The sequence below is a fragment of the Leiobunum rupestre genome, chromosome 11 (assembly GCF_980474605.1).
Source record: "Leiobunum rupestre chromosome 11, qqLeiRupe1.1.hap1, whole genome shotgun sequence".
NCBI lineage: Eukaryota > Metazoa > Arthropoda > Arachnida > Opiliones > Sclerosomatidae > Leiobunum > Leiobunum rupestre.
This window is the reverse complement of record NC_143394.1, coordinates 36,028,713-36,051,625: the sequence shown is the minus strand read 5'-3', so window position 1 is coordinate 36,051,625 and position 22,913 is coordinate 36,028,713. Positions and strand designations below refer to the sequence as shown.

The following is a 22,913-nucleotide window of genomic DNA, read 5'->3' as shown; positions in this document are numbered from 1 at the left end:
CTGCCCGGTACTTTACGGTGCATCCCTCTGCGCGATCAAGAAGAAAGACGGCGGCATTCGGCCAATCGCTGTCGGCAATACTATTCGCCGCCTGGTCGCTAAGTTAGCATGCACAAACATCGCACCAACTCTTGGTCCGCTTCTTCGTCCCACGCAGTTGCTTTTTGGCACAAACGGTGGAGCCGAAGCCGCCACCCATGCCGCTCGCCACTACGTCAACCATCCCCACGCCCACGCCAAAGTTTTGCTTAAAGTCGATTTCCTCAACGCCTTTAACATGATCCGGACCTCTATCTGTTTCTGCGCCAATGCTACAAGGAATCTTCTCACCTTTCCTACAGAGAATCTCTTTTGTCTTCGGACCGGAGTGTTCAACAAGGTGACCCGTTGGGTCCAGCGCTCTTCTGCCTTATCGCGAAAAATGTGGCCTCCCGTATGAGATCGGAATTGAACATTTGGTATCTAGACGACTCGTCGCTGGGTGATGGTCCTGATATAGTCCTCAGCGACCTCAAACTTATCCAAGAACTTTCTGCAGATATTGGTCTAGAACTAAATCCATCCAAGTGCGAACTTCTGATCCTAAACTCGGGTGGCTTCGATGACGCACATTTTCAATCTCTATTTAGCACGGTGGCCCCGGGTATTACTATTATTGATCGCCCAAATTACATCCTCATTGGCGCTTCTCTTTCCGATGAAGCTACTTCGGCGTGCCTTTCTACGAAAATGAAGTCACTACAAACAATGGCCGGGAACGTTGGCCAACTATCAGCGCATCATGGCTTCTTCCTTTTAAAGAATTCCCTGGCAATCCCCAAGCTTTCCTACCTCCTCCGCAGTGCCACTGTGTGGAAGGACAAAGAGGGTCTCCAAATGTTCGACGATACCCTCCGCTTGTCGCTTCAGGAAGTTACGAATACCTTTTTGGAGGACACTCCTTGGGTCCAATAGTCGCTTCCGGTAGCCACGGGTGGCCTCGGAATCCGACATGCCTCAACTCTAGAATTACCAGCCTTTCTGGCTTTGGCTTCCAGCGTAGCTGACCTGGTCCGTGAAATTGTCCCCTGTTCTATCAACGACTCTCCGACCACCATTTCCGCAACGCTATTACCGAGTGGGAACTTCACTCGGAAACGAGTTTACCGTCTCCCGATCTTTGGTGTCACCAACGCGCGTGGGAGCACCCACTCGTCGAAAAAACTATTGCCCTAGTGTCCATTCGAGCTTCAAGCGACAGCGACAAAGCCAGGCTGCTCTCAATGAGCTCCAAGGAGTTTGGCTGTTGGCTGAACACCCTACCATCGCCTTCCTTGGGTACCCTATTAAACGACGACTCTTTCCTCTTTCCACATTTGTGTACCACATATTTGCAACTGTGGAAGCCATGTCGACTCCTTTGGTACGCACGTCCTCAGTTGCAAGAAAAGTTTGGGTTGGATGTCGCGACATGGTGCTGTTAACGATATTTTAAAGCGCGCTCTAGTATCTGCAGGCGTTCCGTCAGTGATCGAGCCACCGGGGCTATCGCGCGATGACGGTAAACGGCCTGATGGCTTGTCGTTGGTTCCGTGGTCCGGTGGGAAGCCCTTGGTATGGGACTTCACGTGTACCAATCGATATATCATTTTTTTATATTTATCACACTTTCTTCTGATTTTCAAAACATTTCACTGCACCACCTGCAAATACGCGAAGGCTAACCTCAAATGTACCGTTAAGTGCACGTGTGAAGGAACTTTGATGTCAGGTCGCGAAAACGGAATTTCCTTTTCCGACCCTTGAAATTTCCCTTTTCGGACTAAAATTTCCCTAGTTTTCCAAAACACTAAAAACAATGATATTTGCGTAAAACAATTACTTGGGACGTTGTAAAACGAAAATATCAAATATCCTGGAATATAATACTTTTATTTTCATCTCGGAATGAATAAAAAATAGGAACAATTTTACCAGTACAAAAATCAAAGTTTGTGCTAGGGATGGAGCGGGGAAAAGTCATTTATTTAGCAGACGACTTTCCAAATTGCCATAAAAAAATTGCAGGGGTGCCAGCTAAAGCGAATCCGACAAAATACTTCTGATTGTATTAATTGCCTCTTTCATAATAAGTCCATTTAATGAAGGTTTGCCATTTTTTATGTTAGCTTTGATTACAATAATTTTGGTCCTCGAATTTTCCAACATTTAGCTAATTTTCCCTTTTCCCTTTTTACAGTTTTTAGGGGTCAAAATTTCTCTAGATGTGGGAAATTTCCCTCAATCTGGCATCACTGGAAGGAAATTGTGATAGTTCAGAACATTCACATTCTATGTCTTACCCGTTGAATTTGCAGCAAAATAATTATTTCAATATTTTCATATTTCTGTTTTATAATTATAAATTTATAAAAATTGTAATTTGTTTATTTAAAAAAATCATATTGCATTAAGTATAAACGTAGACAATTTCATTTGAATTTGAAGATTTTTTAATTTATTGGTTAGACGTAATACTCAAATATTTAAAACAACCTAGAAATTCAAGAAAAAAGTAAAGTAAAAAAATATATCGATGTGGTTCCATATTAGCTTTTAAGTAGTACTATGACACGTATCACCTTAAAAAAAATCATAACTTTACCACCTTTACCACCCAAGCTACACGCGATTTACCATTTTTTTTCGTAAAGTTGCAGAGAAACGGTGCATATTAGAAAACATTATTTAAAAAACACACTCAAACGCAGATGCGAGGGTCCTCGGCAACAAGCGGGTTTTTTGCTTATACGCGTTAGCTTTTATTATTAATCCAAGATGAAACAAGCCGTTCGAGAGATACACTGTGCGTCAGAATAGGAGTGAAGGTCAAAAATTGAGAACTCTTTTTGTTCAGGCTGGAAAACGTTTTCGCAATTATGAAAAATAATTTTATTCTATCTTTAACAGTAAAATAGTTATAATCTTTTAAATTTTCAATGTTTTTACTTTGGAAATAAAAACGTTTACGATTTTATTTCACAAGCAATAATATTTTCTTTTTATAGAACTACCAAATTTAAGAAATCACTAATATATAATTTTAATAACTTACTTCAATTGTCAAATTTCTGGTATCAGCCAAAAATTATTAGCCAGATAAAAAACACAGAAGCAGACGACGATAATTATGTCTCACTATTTTGATTTGCCCGTCGTCACGTGCCTTAAAACGTCAATATTATTGATCAGCCATCTTCGGCGCTTTAGCTGCTCGTGTTTTTTCGCACGTAAAGAAAAATGTATTAGGACAAAGCTTAAAGGCGGATCATAGAAATTATAGAGAGGAACGGAAATTTTAGCCTCGACAAGGGATTAAAATAATCTTAACGTCACAAAACTACGCGCTATGCCCATTTACTTCCGGTTGCGTTCCGGCTTTCTATTGGCTGAAATAATTTCAGTTTCTACACTCTCATTGGCTGATTAAAATTCTTACTTTTTAATCATTGAGCCGGGAATCGGGATTTTGCGGGACGTTGATGAGAGTATTTACATTAATTTAAATTAATTTTATTAGATATTTATTATTCTTTTTAAGTAAAGGTTTTCGTGAAATTTTGAATATGTGTTGTAGAAATCCAAACAGACAACACATTTATCAAATCTTAGCGTTGGGCGCAAAAAATTATTGACCTTTTCTAGTCTCTATACAGTTAATTTGTTCCAATCATCGATAAATTATTTATCGTCGATTGGAACAAATTAAAAGTATAATATTAATCGATAATTTCCATTAAAATTTAAATGGTTAGACTTTAGAATTTTTTTAACCGAGTTAGATCTACGCGAAGTTGTAGCGGACAACAGAAGAAATGACCGTTTTAAGTCGTAAACTTTAACCGGAAAAGAGCCGTAAAATCTACTTGAAGTTGGAAATGCGACCGACTTTCCGCTCCTCTCTAAATATTAGATTTGCACGTCTAGCAATTTAATGGGCCATTATGCGGGAACTGGTGTGGTTCACCATGGAGGAACGTGAAGCGAGTAGTAAGTTTGTTTCCTTGGGCCGGCTTCTTTTTACGTCAACGGAGAGGAAGTTCATCGTTTCTTGGGCGCCAGGGGGTGCCCGACTCGATCGACTAAGCTTGTGAAGCCCAGAGGGTATTACTCACATTTTGATAGAGGGGCCGAAATTCGCCGATTTTGGAAGAAGAATTGGATAAGTCGCGCGATTGCGTAGATTCATCCTAGGCTCGGATCCAGGATGTTTGGCCGATGGGATTAAGCTTGAAAAAGTCAGTCTAATCTTGTGGTTCCGTTTTCCTGACTTATCATTTTCTAGTTTTTATTTCATGCATTTTATTTGTATACAGGGTTCTTCAAATTGCGCGACAGGGCATTTTTCTAAAATACCATTGGCCATAGAAAACTGAAATTTTCAGGATTTACGTTTTACGTAGGGAAGGTGTTATTTTGAAAATTTCAGAAAAATCAGAAAAATCTTTTCACGGTTTCAAATTTTGTATTAACCGATAGGTGCTAGTTGAAAAGTTTCAATGATAAACTTGTAGAGCATACTCGAAACAAGTAACGTCGGTTCGGTTGGAAAAGGCCAATTGTTCATTATAGTATAATATCTTGGAAAAACAAGTTGGTAGTGGAAGGCAATAGCTATTTTGTAGCTACAGTGGCCATTGTCTACTTTCGCGCTATTTCAAGCTGAACTCATTTCATTTTCTATTTCAACTTATGAAATTAATATTTATGTGTAAAACAGCCTCTTGTTTAGTGATTGAAATAATTTTGACAAATTTAAATTTAAAAGTAATTAAGTTATTCCGTTATAAATCGGACCCCCCGGAGCTAAACAAGTTGGGCAATCACCCAAACTACCCATTAGTTAGGACCTTATATCTCGTTAACTATTAATATTAGAATTATCAAAATTATTTTAAGCACTAGAGGAAGGTTCAGCCTAATAAGAAAAATATAATTCAATTATGTAATTATTAAAACATAAACGTTCAGCTTGAACGAAAAAGAGGCTTTTACTGTATTCTTCCCCCTTAAGAATGATTGTGAGGAAAACATTGTTGGCTGCAATACAGATCGTTGCACGATGAATAATGTTAAATATGTTCTTTGGATCATGTTTGGAGTTAATAGACGGCACACTTCCTCAATTCGTTCTCGTAATTCTTCCTCACTTGCCCCAAAGTCAAAGGTCGAGTGGTGTTAGGTCCGGTGAACGTGAAGGCCATCTTACAAGGCCATTTCTTCCAATCCATCGATCTGGAAATTCGGAGTTTAGATAATTCACAACATTTCAATGTTGATGAGGGGGTGCACCATGCATCGTACTCGAACCATAGGCGTCTGAAATTGGCCAATGGAATGTTATATTAATAACGAAATATTGTCAAATTCCTCCGCTAGCTCGTTTTAAAGGAAGGCTAGGCTAATACCCAAGGCACCACCTAAAGCTTAAGTCATCAAGCGACTTTTAAAGCCTTTGATTCAGGTGGCCGGGTTACAATGCGTAGGAGGGTGGTGGCAAGCCCTTCACGCCACGCGAGCCAACAGCTCCCTACACTGACTATTACCTTTAACCTCAACAAGTTTTTATGGAATGGGAAACCGAATAACTTGGGGAAAACCCCTTAAACCAGCAAACTCAACGCAGAAGGAGTTGTTCCGAGTTTTCATCCAGTTCCACAAGCTAGGGTCGTACCCGGCTTCTCTTGTTGCGAGGCGAAAGTGCTAACCACTCCACCACCCGTCGTCGGACATATCCGTAATCCAGTTGAAGAATTCTAATCAGCGTTCCGTGTCCGCGTCATGTAGCTCTTCGTGAGGGGCTGCTCGGTTCGGATGAAGAGCTCTTCTTTGCTAGACCCAGGTCGATATATGCACGTCTGATGGTCGCACGGGGGCACGCAACGAAGAACGCAAGGATAGTATCTTCATTGTCGATATTGTGAGGACCTTGTCCCCTGAGCCTACGTTTAACATTTCCTCTGTTCGCGAAATCGTGAACTGCTCGAAGCACAGTCGTGTGACTAGGTCTGCTGTTTGGATATCGTCTTCTAAATAACTGGCAAACCATAGAATAACTTCATCATGAAGGTGCGCTGAACAACTTCAAGAATGAGAGAGAATATGGAAGGTATCTCTTTAAATACTTCATGAAATAATGAACTTTGTCCGTAATAAACAGTAATGTAAACGCTACTTTCGAATAGAGGTCTAAAGGAGTGTTCTATTTTTATAGCTGTCTTATAAGACGTTTAACCGAACCTTATTTATAACAATTTAATTATTTCAAAGTTAAGAAATAAATAACATTGTTTTCACCAATTTAATTTGTTCAATCATTCTTAAGAACAGACCATAGAGTAATATCGGCGTGACGTATGTCGACGTCACCCATGCTTTTTCCTATAGATAAAAAACTGCCCTCAAAATGGCGGCCATAGCCCAAAGCTACAGAGCGATACTACTCTATTATGCCTACAGTTTTCTAACAAAATAGCTATTGCAATGAATAAAATGAAAACAACGATAGTTAAAAGTGCACAAGAGAAAAAAATCGTTGTTTTCATTTTATTCAGTATTTTTGTACAAGTAGCTAAAAAATTTTAATTAGCTATTGCAATTTTTCAACCGAACCAACGTTACTAGTAGGTTTTCGAGTATGCTCTACAAGTTTATCATTGAATATAAATTTCTTAAAACCGTGAAAATGTTTACGATTTTTCTGAAATTAACAAAATAACGCCTTCCCTACGTTAAAAGTAAATCCCGAAAATTTCAGAAACAGAAAATTGTTTTTGAGAAAAATACCCTGATAACTCAATTTGAAACACCCTGTATACATTAGATTATGATTTTCTCTATTTTCTATTAGCTTAAATGAGCTGACCGTATGCGTATACACAATGTATATACAGGGTGTAAATTAAGAACCGAACCAGGGCGATAATCTCAAAATGTGCACTGTTTTAGTTACGAATTTGAAATTTCGGGATATCATAAGAGCGTTCCGGGGACAGCCGACTATGAACATTTCAATGACCTTGACTATAAGTATATTGTAACATAGTGTGACACTTCCTATTCTTCACATAGAAAAGTTTTACTGACAAGGGAAGGTCTTGGACTGTAAGTCGGGGATCCGAGAAAACGTCATGGCAACCCCTTAGACCATGCCCCAGGAAGGTATTAGCCGGGCGGATTTTTTAGTCAAAAGGTCAAGTTTGATGACCTTTTGAAATATGGTCCTTGGTCGAGCCGGAAATTCCTTCTGTGATTTCATATGTTAATTTCATGGGCAAAATTTTGAAATTTGGACTTTTGTGATGCCAATGTCAAACATGCGTAAAAGTGGTCATTCAAAGTTAAATTTGGGTAAAATGGCCAAAACTGGACAGTTGGAATCAGAAGTGGTCAATATGGCCAAAAATGGTCAGGTTGCGATGGGAGGGGTCAATATGGTCGAAAATGGTCAGTTTGCGATGTGAGTGGTCAATAAAACAAAAATTACAAAAATAAGCGTAGGCAAAGCAAAAATTAAAAATTAAACATTAAAAAGTAAAATTTTGTTAAAGATAATATCACGAGTACAATTGTTAAAATAGTTAATATGCCCAGTACATAGGAACTGCAGATTGTGAATTAAAATTAAGTATTAAAATTAAGTATTAAAATTAAGTATTAAAATTAAGTATTAAAATTAAATATTAAAATTAAGTATTAAAATTAAGTATTAAAATTAAGTATTCTTTTGACGCTCCCACTTAAGCTTTTGCCACTTAACTAAAATATTTGAAACTATGTCAGAGTCCCAGCGTTTCTCCGATAGGCCCAAAACCTCAGCTAAAGCAATTTTCAATGGTGTGAATTTTGTTATTAAAAGGGTTAATAAATACTCATTCATTTCAGCCTTGAAAGGAAATAAAGTTTGCTGTTGGTTTTGCAGTCGAGTCCTTAGAGAAAATATAATTAACTGTAAACATTTAGAAGCTATAAATAAATTTTTCAAACTCTTTTTAGTGGTGAAAAGGTTTTTTTTTTTAAGACTGAACCTTTCCTTTGAACAAATTCCCTGGGGGTCGGGAAGAAAAATTTAAAATAGAATATATACTATAAAATGTCCCCAAAGGTGTACCTACTTGTAAGTAGGACAAATAATGCATTGATTGCTACTTCGGGAGAATATCTATGTGGAAACTATTTTTCCCGTTGCTCCCAATCCTTTCATACTCGAATTGTAAGCTTCTTGCCCTAAAAAATAAAATAAGCCCAGTATCTCGTTGGTTTCTTGAAACTGATGCTTTCGCGATTGAAGAACACGACGGTCGCATCCCCCCCCCAACATAGTCATTTTGTCAATACTCAAACCCCCCTAATTATAATAGCACCATCTACCTTAAAATTATTAAATTAGTTTTAATATTATTTATTTTTATTTACCCCTAGAAAACTTATTGTAAAATATTTCCCAGAAATGAAAATTTGATTAGGGTCTAGGACCCATTGTTTTTGTATATTGATTAGGTTCTTGAACCAAATTGTTTTGTAAATATATTGTGAATTGATTCAATAATAATCTTGTAGTGTATGATTTAGTTTAGTGTGTTATAGTTTGTTAAGGATATTATTATTGGTTCAGTGTATTAATTGGTATTTAATGTGTATTGATTTATTATAAAAAAATTACTGAAAAACTAATTCTATTGTAAAAGATAATCATAGTGCGACGAGCATTTTTACGAACCTTGAAAGAAAATAACCCAAAATGAAATGCAGGTGGTCAGTTGTAAAATAGAGAGGCACGGTGGAAAATTTCCAAACTATCTACGTCACGAGAAAAACCCAAGAAGCGTAGTGTGCCTGGCCTGAGTTTTTTTGAACCCTAAAAGGGGAACTTGAAAATGTGTTGTAAGAGTTGAGAGTGTGAATTGTGAAATTAGATCTGTAAGAGAGAAGTTGGGTGGTTATCGTTGTCTCCAAAGGTAATAAGAGTTTGTAGTAGGCCTCTAAATGAGGCCAAGTTTACAAATACATTTTTAGCTTTAAATTAAAATTCGTTGTCGTTCTTTGCGTGGTTAGTTGGTTAGTCAGTCATAGTTTTTGAGAAATTAGTTTAACTATCTTTAGGGATTTTTAGTCGGCCCCACTTATGGAGTTACGTCATTTGTGAACGGCCGTAAGACGGGTTTTTCTCAAACGGATAATCGCAATTGGACATTGATATTGAATAACAATCACTTTATTACAAAAATTTACAATTTAATACATTTTATAAGTGATATATACTTATATAACAATATACTTTTGAGCGTGAAACAGTGTTATTAGTGAAATGTAGAAATAACAATCCGGTTTCAATACGGTTACATTTTACAATAGATTCGGTGTGGACCCCTTAATTAGTAAGCCACTGGAATTTGGTCTTCCGGGGTTTGGGTATTCCCCAGTGCGGTTTCATCTCATATACTTCATATTTTAATTATTCCCTTTTCTAAAGAAGTGTTACCAAAAGGCTAAATTTTTTCGAAAAAGGTCCAGGTCTTTGGCAAAAAATGGCAAATGGTAAATTTTAGAGAAGTAACCTTATAATTCATTTTGCAAATGAACAACAATTTGCCAAAACAAAAATATACCAGTTATAATGCAAAGTCTTTAATCTGAATCAAGCTCTCTGAAAATTAATTAACATATTATTTTCAGATAAAACTTTATTGTCCACTATTGGCCACATTTGCCAGTAAACTCATTATTGTTCTGGCCGCAAATTTCCGCTACTCTCCGTATTAATTGCCACCTAGATTTTTCTACCTGGGAATTGTCTAAGGGGTACTGATAATTTGGTCATGGCAACAGCCAGTTTCAGATCTGTTCCCAACTGGACAGTACTAGGAGTGTAGACAGATATTTGACGTCAACCGCGGACGTCTGATTTATATATAACATGCAAACACAATACGATTTACAGTCGATTAACTTAATTATTATTTGACCCCTTTATTTACGTGTCTCGATTGATATAGGCTTTGAGCAATGAATGACGGGATATATTTAAGATTCACATTTTTACTTTGTTTGATTTCATCAAACCGGACATAGTTTTAATATGATTCTGGAATTTTGGAACCGGTATATTTTAGAGGATAAATATTTGATCCTTCGTACAGACACTAAATGGATTAGAGCTGGCTAGAAATTTTTTAATTTGTTAGTTTCTTCTCCGCCTCGAAGGCATATGTGCCGAAGTACCGCGTTTTTTCAAATTAAAACAGTTTAACTCAACCCTTGTCCATTTACTGTAATATTTTGAACGTTGGTGGCTTTCCATTGTTAGAAATCTTTGACCCACTTTCCAAATTAGCCATGATTTTTTAGGCCTTTAATTTTAGTCGTTAAAGCCGTTTACTTCAGTGGTTCAATGTTCGAAATCTTATTTATGTAGAAATTATTTACATCTCGACCGCCATATGATTTTGTTTTTTAAAAATGTAGCTAAACTTGTTTTCTATTCTCAGTTATTTTTTAATTCCAAAACTCCTTCAATCTATTTTTCATTCCTCGAAAACTTAATTTCTATATATACCTACTGTTTTGCGTTTCATTTTAGGCTACTGCATTATTAATTTAATTAATTAATCAATTAAACAAAATTAAAAACTTTTCAAGCGTTCATAAATGGAAAGAACGTGCTTAAAATAAAGTACGTGTTACCTAGAACTCTCGAAAGGTTTTCAATGTTTAATACTGATTCAACCGAAGAAACATTTAAAAATTAAAGATGATTGGTTTTGAGCTCGTTTTAATATTCAAGATGCATTGTTGTTTTTGGTCTTCATACAAATACAATATTCAAGCAATCTTTCTGTCGAAACAATCTTAAGAAACCAATACACTTGTCACCTCTAATTTGTCTGGCCAAAATCGGTTAAATGTAGAGCCTACTAGGCCCAGGCCTATGGGCCCCCACCATAGATATAGGAAACGTATATAAATGTCTAGATAAAATATTTCAAAGGGAGTGAATACGGAGGTGACAGCTAGCAGAAACGCGTAATTTCTGCAGGCTATCCTTATAAGGCGCTATCTATCTACTAGAAAGCTCGTGCTATCGTCGCGAGAGCCATTGTCTCCTGCTTAAAAATTATACTAAAAGTCACCAACAGATGGTGTCTAAAGACTACGGCCTGCCGCCTGCGGAAAGGTCAAGCACTTTCGAGGAGACTACCCGAGGTGATAATCACCGATTTTGTTGAAACTAGGTAACATGAAATTTCACCAAGGGAAAAGTTGCAATGGGAATTAGTTTTGCCATGGCAACCGAAAATGTTTTTGACAACACAGTCTGTATATGGTCCCATTGAAAATAACAATTGATCAATTTTTACATATTTTGATCAAATTGACCAAAATTCATCAAAATATCATAAAATTCATTTCATTTGTCAATTTTGATCTATTTTTTTTTGGTTTTGAAATTTGAAATTTTTCTCCTCGTTAGTACTAAAATACTAAGAGAGCTCGTGCTCTTGGTCGCGAGCCTTCCTCGGTGTCTGCTAGGTGTAAATTCCGTATTTTATGTTAGGCTTAGACGCCCCGAAATTTATCTAGACCTTTATATACATTTCTTATATCTATGGCCCCCACCAACAGAAGGCCCCACCACCGATCAAATAAATTTAAAAACATATCAGACTTGTTGCTTTATTATTATCATGACATAAGTTCAGCTTCGGGTCACGCGAGTTTTGCGTTTTTATGCTTTCCTTACATAGACATCTACTAGCTTATGGTGCCTAGGGCCCTACCTTCAATAAATCCGGTACTGCTGAAGATTACCTTTTCAATGTCTCGCTGAACACCCTTGGGGCGGAAAACAAGAAAAAATATTTTAAGCCAATCTCCCAAGGCTTATAAGATTTCGTCGAAACAATTTTCTTTTACAAAGTATAACGTTTATTTCGTAGATTATTTCCCTAATTATTTTGTCTCGTTTAAATAGCAAATTAAAAATGTTTCAAACACTTTAAATTCAAAGTTGATGCATTTTGGGGGGATAATGTTTTCATTAAGGGGCTTATAAAAATAAACGTTAATTACAATCTTTAAAATTAATTGGTTTTCGAATGTACACTACAACGTTTTTATTTTTCCTAGCACCCAGAGGTAAATGATTTTGGAAAATTCTGATAATATTTTTTTCAAAAGAGGACAATTTCTTTAAATTCTTGTAGATTTTATTTTGAGGGTAAAGTAAACTTTGAATTTCCAGTTTCGGAAAGATGTGTAGGTGTTTAATTTCTATTTTATTTTTGTGGCCAACTGTTTATGTTCGGACTGTATTATTCGAGATTTCGACAAATATCTCGTCTGTCCCCGAATTACGTAGAATTAAGTTCGCTCTTTATTAGCATACGCGTAAAAGGGCTCCACCACTAAATAGTCTCTCGCTCGCTTAGATTAGCTAATTATGGTAAACGCACGATTCCCCAAGTTTCAAAGTGAAACCGAATTTATTCGTTACGCTTTTAACGATTTGGAAGTATGGTTTCGTCATCGTGTTGATTTTATGAAAATGACGATAAGAGTCTAGCGTTGATAATATTCTCAGCACTTAGGTTGTATTTTCCCCTTTAAACGATCAAACGAACCGACCTCCTTTGGTGCTGTTACACCTGATTTCGCGTCGATCTCTGGAGTGTTCGTTAAAAGTCACCATTTTGGTGGTGCTGTTTCCCGACGCGGAAGAGCTGGCCGTACTGGTCAGCTTGTCCAAGGGAACTCCGGCGTCGGCTGTGCTCAGAGTCTCCTTGAATTCGCTGGGAACGTCCACCCAATGCGGTTCCCGATTCCGGTTGACCACGCAGCCCCGGCAACAGTAGCAATAATAGTGGCCAAAGAGTGGACAGTCGGACTTGACTCCTGGTCGGACCGGACGTCGCTGACCACTGGCGAAATGAAAGGCCAGAAATACGAACGGGTTCGTTGAGGAGTTGGAAACGGCCAAAGCGGCCAGGATGGAATATGTCGTGGCGTCGAGAGCCTGCCAATTAAAAACAATCTACCCTGTAGTCGAAAGTATTAAATATTAAAAACACAAAAATGTTTAAAACCATAATTTCCACGGTAATTAATAATTCGATTTTTTTACACAGTGACGGATACTTCGTGGTTTAAAATTGTTTTATTTAGATAAAATAATTTTAAACCACGAATGTGTAAAAAAGAAAAAAAAACGAATAATTAAATACACGTTTAAAACGTCATTGAACTAAATGATAGTTCGAGAGCCATTCGTTCGTTCATTTTTAACTCAATCTAAATAAAATCTTTTTTATTTAAAATTTAAAAATAATTATAATAGTTGAAATATTGCCCTGGAATAGTTCAGTCAATGCCTAAGAATGAGTTCATAAGCTCTTTAGTGGGAGAGAAAACGGATCTACAGCTGAAGCGGGGAGGCAACATTTCAAGGCCAAGGTTATTTTATAAAAAGAACTATTTATATCTTAGGAGTAAAGTATCTCTCTCTCTCTCTAAACTGCTGATGGTATTCGCTTGAAGAATATTCGTTCGCTGCCTTTCACTACTTGTTTTAAATGCGTTTCAAAGAAGAAAATAGTACAAGGCAAAGTAAGTCATATAGTCATTTCCTAACACTCTTATGGTATATAAATTTCCCTAGATACTTAATGGTGGAAAATACTCAGTCGTGATGCACCGTTTATCTCTGTCGCGTCCATTGTAGACTACCTTAAGCCTGGGGAAATACATTGAACCGATATAATATATGCTTTTGTTTTCAGGTGTACCCTCTCTCCTATAGTGCTTGAAGTAGTTTTGACAATTTCAAATTATGTCATAACACAAAAACCCCATGAGATAAAGACTGAAAATTGCATTTTTTATGACCTGAAATACCTCCTGACGCGAGTCAAAGTACCAGCGGTGGCGGAAGGGGGGGGGGATGGGGCTACAATGTACCCTACTAGTTTCACGCGGGAGTACAATCAATTTATTTGCACCCCCAAAATTGCGCTTCTAAAAATGTCAGCCGTGGTCCAGCCTCAGTACTTCTCCTAGTACACCAGAGTGCTGCGGGTGGAACACTTCCACAGGCGCTGGTAGGCCAAAAATAGACCAATGGGAGAAATGGAAGCCTCAGCTTTGGTCCAGCCTCGGTACTTTTCCTAGTCTAAAAATAGACCAATGGGATAATTAGAAGCGCATCTTCCAAATGCTTTTTCGGGCGATTGGCTAAAGATGCGCTTCTAGTTATCCCGTTGGTCTATTTTGGTAATACCAGCGCCTGTAGAAGTGTTCGACCCGCAGCACTCCGGTGTACTAGAAGAAGTACCGAGGCTGGACCACGGCTGAGGCTTCCACCCTGTATGTATATTTGTTTTACTGATATCGGAAGATTTCCGAGTAAAGCCAGAGTTCCTACACAGTACTGATGAGCCCCAAAAGGGCGAAACCGGTCTACTGTTGGAATCTGTTGCTAAAATTTTGATTTATGATACCTTTAACTATAAGTCTTAAAGTTTGTCCTTTTATTTATTTATTTATTTGTATGTCATGTTCCTGGGCCTGATTTCCAACTAAACGCGCTTAATTCCAAATACCTGACATGGTTATTAATCTAATTCAATTTTATTATTTTACTCGACTTTGGACTTTCGCCTCTTTGCTTCCCTTATCTCCTTTCTTGAGTACCTTGCGCCCGTCCCGACCTTTAAACTTTTTGAACGGGTTAGTGTGAAATTTGTAGAAGGGGAGTTAGTGTGAAAGAAAGGGACATCGTAGAAGGGGAGGTTTAGTTGGGATTTTTAAGTAGTTCAGGACGTGTGTTACGTGTGTTCCAATTTTGCTACGCGTGTTACGTGTGTTACGTTTTTGCTACGCGTGTTACGTGTGTTACGTTTTTGCTACGCGTGTTACGTGTGTTACGTTTTTGCTACGCGTGTTACGTGTGTTACGTTTTTGCTACGCGTGTTAAGTGTTTTACGTTTTTGCTACGCGTGTTACGTGTGTTACGTTTTTGCTACGCGTGTTAAGTGTTTTACGTTTTTGCTACGCGTGTTACGTGTGTTACGTTTTTGCTACGCGTGTTACGTGTTTTACGTTTTTGCTACGCGTGTTACGTGTGTTACGTTTTTGCTACGCGTGTTACGTGTGTTACGTTTTTGCTACGCGTGTTACGTGTGTTACGTTTTTGCTACGCGTGTTACGTGTGTTACGTTTTTGCTACGCGTGTTAAGTGTTTTACGTTTTTGCTACGCGTGTTACGTGTGTTACGTTTTTGCTACGCGTGTTACGTGTGTTACGGTTTTGCTACGCGTGTTACGTGTGTTACGTTTTTGCTACGCGTGTTACGTGTGTTACGTTTTTGCTACGCGTGTTACGTGTGTTACGTTTTTGCTACGCGTGTTAAGTGTTTTACGTTTTTGCTACGCGTGTTAAGTGTTTTACGTTTTTGCTACGCGTGTTACGTGTGTTACGTTTTTGCTACGCGTGTTAAGTGTTTTACGTTTTTGCTACGCGTGTTAAGTGTTTTACGTTTTTGCTACGCGTGTTACGTGTGTAACGTTTTTGCTACGCGTGTTACGTGTGTTACGTTTTTGCTACGCGTGTTACGTGTGTTACGTTTTTGCTACGCGTGTTAAGTGTTTTACGTTTTTGCTACGCGTGTTACGTGTGTTACGTTTTTGCTACGCGTGTTAAGTGTTTTACGTTTTTGCTACGCGTGTTACGTGTGTTACGTTTTTGCTACGCGTGTTACGTGTTTTACGTTTTTGCTACGCGTGTTACGTGTGTTACGTTTTTGCTACGCGTGTTACGTGTGTTACGTTTTTGCTACGCGTGTTAAGTGTTTTACGTTTTTGCTACGCGTGTTACGTGTGTTACGTTTTTGCTACGCGTGTTAAGTGTTTTACGTTTTTGCTACGCGTGTTACGTGTGTTACGTTTTTGCTACGCGTGTTAAGTGTTTTACGTTTTTGCTACGCGTGTTACGTGTGTTACGTTTTTGCTACGCGTGTTAAGTGTTTTACGTTTTTGCTACGCGTGTTACGTGTGTTACGTTTTTGCTACGCGTGTTACGTGTTTTACGTTTTTGCTACGCGTGTTACGTGTGTTACGTTTTTGCTACGCGTGTTACGTGTGTTACGTTTTTGCTACGCGTGTTAAGTGTTTTACGTTTTTGCTACGCGTGTTACGTGTGTTACGTTTTTGCTACGCGTGTTAAGTGTTTTACGTTTTTGCTACGCGTGTTACGTGTGTTACGTTTTTGCTACGCGTGTTACGTGTGTTACGGTTTTGCTACGCGTGTTACGTGTGTTACGTTTTTGCTACGCGTGTTACGTGTGTTACGGTTTTGCTACGCGTGTTAAGTGTTTTACGTTTTTGCTACGCGTGTTAAGTGTTTTACGTTTTTGCTACGCGTGTTACGTGTGTTACGTTTTTGCTACGCGTGTTAAGTGTTTTACGTTTTTGCTACGCGTGTTAAGTGTTTTACGTTTTTGCTACGCGTGTTACGTGTGTTACGTTTTTGCTACGCGTGTTAAGTGTGTTACGGTTTTGCTACGCGTGTTAAGTGTTTTACGTTTTTGATACGCGTGTTAAGTGTTTTACGTTTTTGATACGCGTGTTAAGTGTTTTACGTTTTTGCTACGCGTGTTAAGTGTTTTACGTTTTTGCTACGCGTGTTACGTGTGTTACGTTTTTGCTACGCGTGTTAAGTGTTTTACGTTTTTGCTACGCGTGTTACGTGTGTTACGTTTTTGCTACGCGTGTTAAGTGTGTTACGGTTTTGCTACGCGTGTTAAGTGTTTTACGTTTTTGATACGCGTGTTAAGTGTGTTACGTTTTTGCTACGCGTGTTAAGTGTTTTACGTTTTTGCTACGCGTGTTAAGTGTTTTACGTTTTTGCTACGCGTGTTACGTGTGTTACGTTTTTGCTACGCGTGTTACGTGTGTTACGGTTTTGCTACGCGTGTTACGTGTGTTACGTTTTTGCTACGCGTGTTACGTGTGTTACGGTTTTGCTACGCGTGTTAAGTGTTTTACGTTTTTGCTACGCGTGTTAAGTGTTTTACGTTTTTGCTACGCGTGTTACGTGTGTTACGTTTTTGCTACGCGTGTTAAGTGTTTTACGTTTTTGCTACGCGTGTTAAGTGTTTTACGTTTTTGCTACGCGTGTTACGTGTGTAACGTTTTTGCTACGCGTGTTACGTGTGTTACGTTTTTGCTACGCGTGTTACGTGTGTTACGTTTTTGCTACGCGTGTTAAGTGTTTTACGTTTTTGCTACGCGTGTTACGTGTGTTACGTTTTTGCTACGCGTGTTAAGTGTTTTACGTTTTTGCTACGCGTGTTAAGTGTTTTACGTTTTTGCTACGCGTGTTACGTGTGTTACGTTTTTGCTACGCGTGTTACGTGTGTTACGTTTTTGCTACGCGTGTTAAGTGTTTTACGTTTTTGCTACGCGTGTTAAGTGTTTTACGTTTTTGCTACGCGTGTTACGTGTGTAACGTTTTTGCTACGCGTGTTACGTGTGTTACGTTTTTGCTACGCGTGTTACGTGTGTTACGTTTTTGCTACGCGTGTTAAGTGTTTTACGTTTTTGCTACGCGTGTTACGTGTGTTACGTTTTTGCTACGCGTGTTAAGTGTTTTACGTTTTTGCTACGCGTGTTACGTGTGTTACGTTTTTGCTACGCGTGTTACGTGTTTTACGTTTTTGCTACGCGTGTTACGTGTGTTACGTTTTTGCTACGCGTGTAACGTGTGTTACGTTTTTGCTACGCGTGTTAAGTGTTTTACGTTTTTGCTACGCGTGTTACGTGTGTTACGTTTTTGCTACGCGTGTTAAGTGTTTTACGTTTTTGCTACGCGTGTTACGTGTGTTACGTTTTTGCTACGCGTGTTAAGTGTTTTACGTTTTTGCTACGCGTGTTACGTGTGTTACGTTTTTGCTACGCGTGTTACGTGTTTTACGTTTTTGCTACGCGTGTTACGTGTGTTACGTTTTTGCTACGCGTGTTACGTGTGTTACGTTTTTGCTACGCGTGTTAAGTGTTTTACGTTTTTGCTACGCGTGTTACGTGTGTTACGTTTTTGCTACGCGTGTTAAGTGTTTTACGTTTTTGCTACGCGTGTTACGTGTGTTACGTTTTTGCTACGCGTGTTACGTGTGTTACGGTTTTGCTACGCGTGTTACGTGTGTTACGTTTTTGCTACGCGTGTTACGTGTGTTACGGTTTTGCTACGCGTGTTAAGTGTTTTACGTTTTTGCTACGCGTGTTAAGTGTTTTACGTTTTTGCTACGCGTGTTACGTGTGTTACGTTTTTGCTACGCGTGTTAAGTGTTTTACGTTTTTGCTACGCGTGTTAAGTGTTTTACGTTTTTGCTACGCGTGTTACGTGTGTTACGTTTTTGCTACGCGTGTTAAGTGTGTTACGGTTTTGCTACGCGTGTTAAGTGTTTTACGTTTTTGATACGCGTGTTAAGTGTTTTACGTTTTTGATACGCGTGTTAAGTGTTTTACGTTTTTGCTACGCGTGTTAAGTGTTTTACGTTTTTGCTACGCGTGTTACGTGTGTTACGTTTTTGCTACGCGTGTTAAGTGTTTTACGTTTTTGCTACGCGTGTTACGTGTGTTACGTTTTTGCTACGCGTGTTAAGTGTGTTACGGTTTTGCTACGCGTGTTAAGTGTTTTACGTTTTTGATACGCGTGTTAAGTGTGTTACGTTTTTGCTACGCGTGTTAAGTGTTTTACGTTTTTGCTACGCGTGTTAAGTGTTTTACGTTTTTGCTACGCGTGTTACGTGTGTAACGTTTTTGCTACGCGTGTTACGTGTGTTACGTTTTTGCTACGCGTGTTACGTGTGTTACGTTTTTGCTACGCGTGTTAAGTGTTTTACGTTTTTGCTACGCGTGTTACGTGTGTTACGTTTTTGCTACGCGTGTTAAGTGTTTTACGTTTTTGCTACGCGTGTTACGTGTGTTACGTTTTTGCTACGCGTGTTAAGTGTGTTACGGTTTTGCTACGCGTGTTAAGTGTTTTACGTTTTTGATACGCGTGTTAAGTGTTTTACGTTTTTGATACGCGTGTTAAGTGTTTTACGTTTTTGCTACGCGTGTTAAGTGTTTTACGTTTTTGCTACGCGTGTTAAGTGTTTTACGTTTTTGCTACGCGTGTTACGTGTGTTACGTTTTTGCTACGCGTGTTAAGTGTTTTACGTTTTTGCTACGCGTGTTACGTGTGTTACGTTTTTGCTACGCGTGTTAAGTGTGTTACGGTTTTGCTACGCGTGTTAAGTGTTTTACGTTTTTGATACGCGTGTTAAGTGTGTTACGTTTTTGCTACGCGTGTTAAGTGTTTTACGTTTTTGCTACGCGTGTTAAGTGTTTTACGTTTTTGCTACGCGTGTTACGTGTGTTACGTTTTTGCTACGCGTGTTACGTGTTTTACGTTTTTGCTACGCGTGTTAAGTGTTTTACGTTTTTGCTACGCGTGTTACGTGTGTTACGTTTTTGCTACGCGTGTTAAGTGTTTTACGTTTTTGCTACGCGTGTTAAGTGTTTTACGTTTTTGCTACGCGTGTTACGTGTGTTACGTTTTTGCTACGCGTGTTAAGTGTGTTACGGTTTTGCTACGCGTGTTAAGTGTTTTACGTTTTTGATACGCGTGTTAAGTGTTTTACGTTTTTGATACGCGTGTTAAGTGTTTTACGTTTTTGCTACGCGTGTTAAGTGTTTTACGTTTTTGCTACGCGTGTTACGTGTGTTACGTTTTTGCTACGCGTGTTAAGTGTTTTACGTTTTTGCTACGCGTGTTACGTGTGTTACGTTTTTGCTACGCGTGTTAAGTGTGTTACGGTTTTGCTACGCGTGTTAAGTGTTTTACGTTTTTGATACGCGTGTTAAGTGTGTTACGTTTTTGCTACGCGTGTTAAGTGTTTTACGTTTTTGCTACGCGTGTTAAGTGTTTTACGTTTTTGCTACGCGTGTTAAGTGTTTTACGTTTTTGCTACGCGTGTTACGTGTGTTACGTTTTTGCTACGCGTGTTACGTGTGTTACGTTTTTGCTACGCGTGTTACGTGTGTTACGTTTTTGCTACGCGTGTTAAGTGTTTTACGTTTTTGCTACGCGTGTTACGTGTGTTACGTTTTTGCTACGCGTGTTACGCGTGTTACGTGTGTTGCGTTTTTGCTACGCGTGTTCCGTGTGTTAAGCTTTACGCGCGTAAAAATGTTTGAACGTTTCAAAGCTGAATAACGCGTCGTGTTTTACGGTTTTTCTACGCGTGTATCTTTCTTACGTACAAATCAGATCTAATTCATTAAAATTAAGACCCCGGGCGAAGCCGGGTATTAAAGTTAGTAATAATATAAATAAGGAATGTGATTTAATTAAATACTGAATTAGACTATTTGCTAAACACTGCTCTATTGTTGGGAAAATCCGTAGAAAAATATTTTCCTTTTGCCGCCACTGCAAAGTACGGAATTCGGACGTATAGACTAAATATGTCATGGAAAGCGGAAAACTATATTATATCTATATACTAAAAATCATACAAAGTAGTTTTTGAGAAATCGCGTTGACAAGATAAAATCCACTTCAAAATTCTGGAGGTTGTGGACACCCGAATTATTAAACACTACATTATTAAAGGGCAGAACAGCCCTTTAATAATCTAGTGAAAATGGCAGAATCTTGAAAGAAGTCTGAAGTTCTCTTAAAATTATTGCACGGTTTTTCGAAAGGTAGGACATTCAAAAAAAGAGTGTATGAAATTTGCCAACTCAATGATTTTTTACCTGGATTTATTGGTTTTTCCTACTGAATTTTTAAAAAAAGTCAATTTATTCAAATTTTTTGGTGTGTTGGTTGATTTTTATCGAAGATTTGTAAATATTTGTAAATTATAGGTTTGTAAATGCTTATCTTGTGTTATGTGTGGTTTTTTTTAAATCAAGCTTTATTTTTAAATAATCCACCAATTTGTACTTTTTGAGAGATTTGTGGATTTTTTTAAAAAAAGTACAGCTTTACTTAAAAATAATTCACCAATTAGCCATATGCCTGATCAGCACTACCACTATGTAGTGGCGGCCTTTCGAACCTTCCGAAAAGTATAGCCAACCTTGATAGCTGTTTGAATCAATGCCAATCACGGGCGATAAAAAATTAATTATCGTCTGCAGTTAGGAGAATTTTTCCGGATTAGAGAGTTACTCGTAGTTAGCTAATTTTTAACTAGAGAATATAAAATCGGATTGAAAAGGGTTTTCCAAGTCTCTATACACGATATTCAACAGTTTTCTAAAGGTAAAAGCATGTTTTGTTTTTTAAAATTTAAACCCTTAAATTTCATTTGACTTCATAAGCCTTGGCAAATTTTACCAGATGTGGATTATAGGGGGAAGTATGAAATAGCCCAAAATCTAGGGCCGGCTTATCCATAAGGCAGACTAGGCAAGTGCCTAGGGCCTACAAAAATTATTGGTGACATTAGGGCCTACGATTCCATATAATAGGGCCCACGAAGGTCCGAAAAGTCGCTAAATAAGAGATTTTTGCCTAAGGCCTACGGAATGGTTAAAACGGCCCTGCCAAAATCATGTGATATGAAATTTTGGCCCTACGCGTAGAGTTACAGCGATTTACTGCCTGTAGTATTCATACGAGGTAAAGCGGTATCAATCGGCTGCTATAATATCTAATGTTACCTAGGCTGTCTTCTCTGGGGCACGACCAACTTTGATCACGTCGAAATTCCGCGAGCAAGGATTTTCCCCCTATAAACTGTACTATAACGTGTAGGCAGGGCTGGCGCTAGGATTTTCGGGCCCCAGGTAATTATTACTCAAAAATTTGGTTTTTTGGAAATTTTCAGATAAATTTAGTTAGGCACCCGTTCCGGCGGGCCCCTTTCGGAGGCCCGGGCCCGGCGTACTTTTGCCCCGCTTACCCCCCCTAACGCCGGCCCTGCGTGTAGGAGTTCAGCGCCATGCTTGGTTTTTATATTGGCTTCAATGTAAAAATAATAATCCGCTAGGGGCGCTCACGTCATACACATCTTTTGCTCATAGGTTAACACAGAAACGTCAACGAATGAGATGGCCGCTGTAGCGCGAGAGATGCGCGAGAGATCAAAGTTGGCCGTGTCTGGGGAGACTTTGCCTTGCTTTTACATGGAAGAGTGTAGTGTAGGGATTAATTGTGATATTATGGATTTAAACAAGATGATTCAAGTTAGAGAGGAGCAAATTAGACTTTAAAAGAAAATTATGTAATTCCGCCAATAGGATCTCGTTTCAACAATACATTTTATTTGACAGTTGTTTGTACTAGTTTTGATTTAATTCCCGGGCCAAACTGGGAAGAAAAAATCGCCGTCGTCCGTACCTCCATGTTTTCAAACAACGGCCACGGCCAACTCGCGCAATAGCGGCCAGCCCATTCGTTGACGTTTCTGTGTTAACCTACGAGCAAAAATATCTCTCGGCTTTGAGCGCCCCTAGCGGAAAATTATTTTTACAATAGTGTTTGCATTGAAGCCAATATAAAAACGAGCGTGGCGCTGAACGCCAATAGTTTATAGCATGGTTTACAGCGGGAAAATCCTTGTTCGTGGAATTTCGGCGAATGGGTTGGCCGATATTGCGCGAGTGTCAAAGTTGGCCGTGCCCCGGCTGAAGGTCAGGTGCCACTACTTTAGCGGCTGACGTCACTAGACGCTGCTAGTCCTTCACAAAGACCATAGCTCTCGAGTAAATTATGTTCTTTATAGAGAAACTTTCATGTACGCGATTTTTACCATTGACTCTACGGAGCATTTCATACTTCCCCCCATTATCCACATCTGATTTTACTATTCTAACGAAGTCATTAGGTGGTATGTATAGTATATATTT

General features: G+C 38.6%; 1 protein-coding gene across 1 annotated transcript in view; it reads right to left on the bottom strand.

The window, feature by feature from the left end:
* Positions 1 to 12,628: 12,628 nt before the first annotated feature.
* Positions 12,629 to 22,913, bottom strand: part of LOC149922425 (oxytocin receptor-like) — a 141,282-nt gene continuing 130,997 nt past the window's right edge. Inside the window, exon 4 of the mRNA XM_090162295.1 lies at positions 12,629 to 13,030. Coding sequence (XP_090018421.1) covers positions 12,629 to 13,030 — 402 coding nt within the window. The remainder of the gene's footprint in view (positions 13,031 to 22,913) is intronic.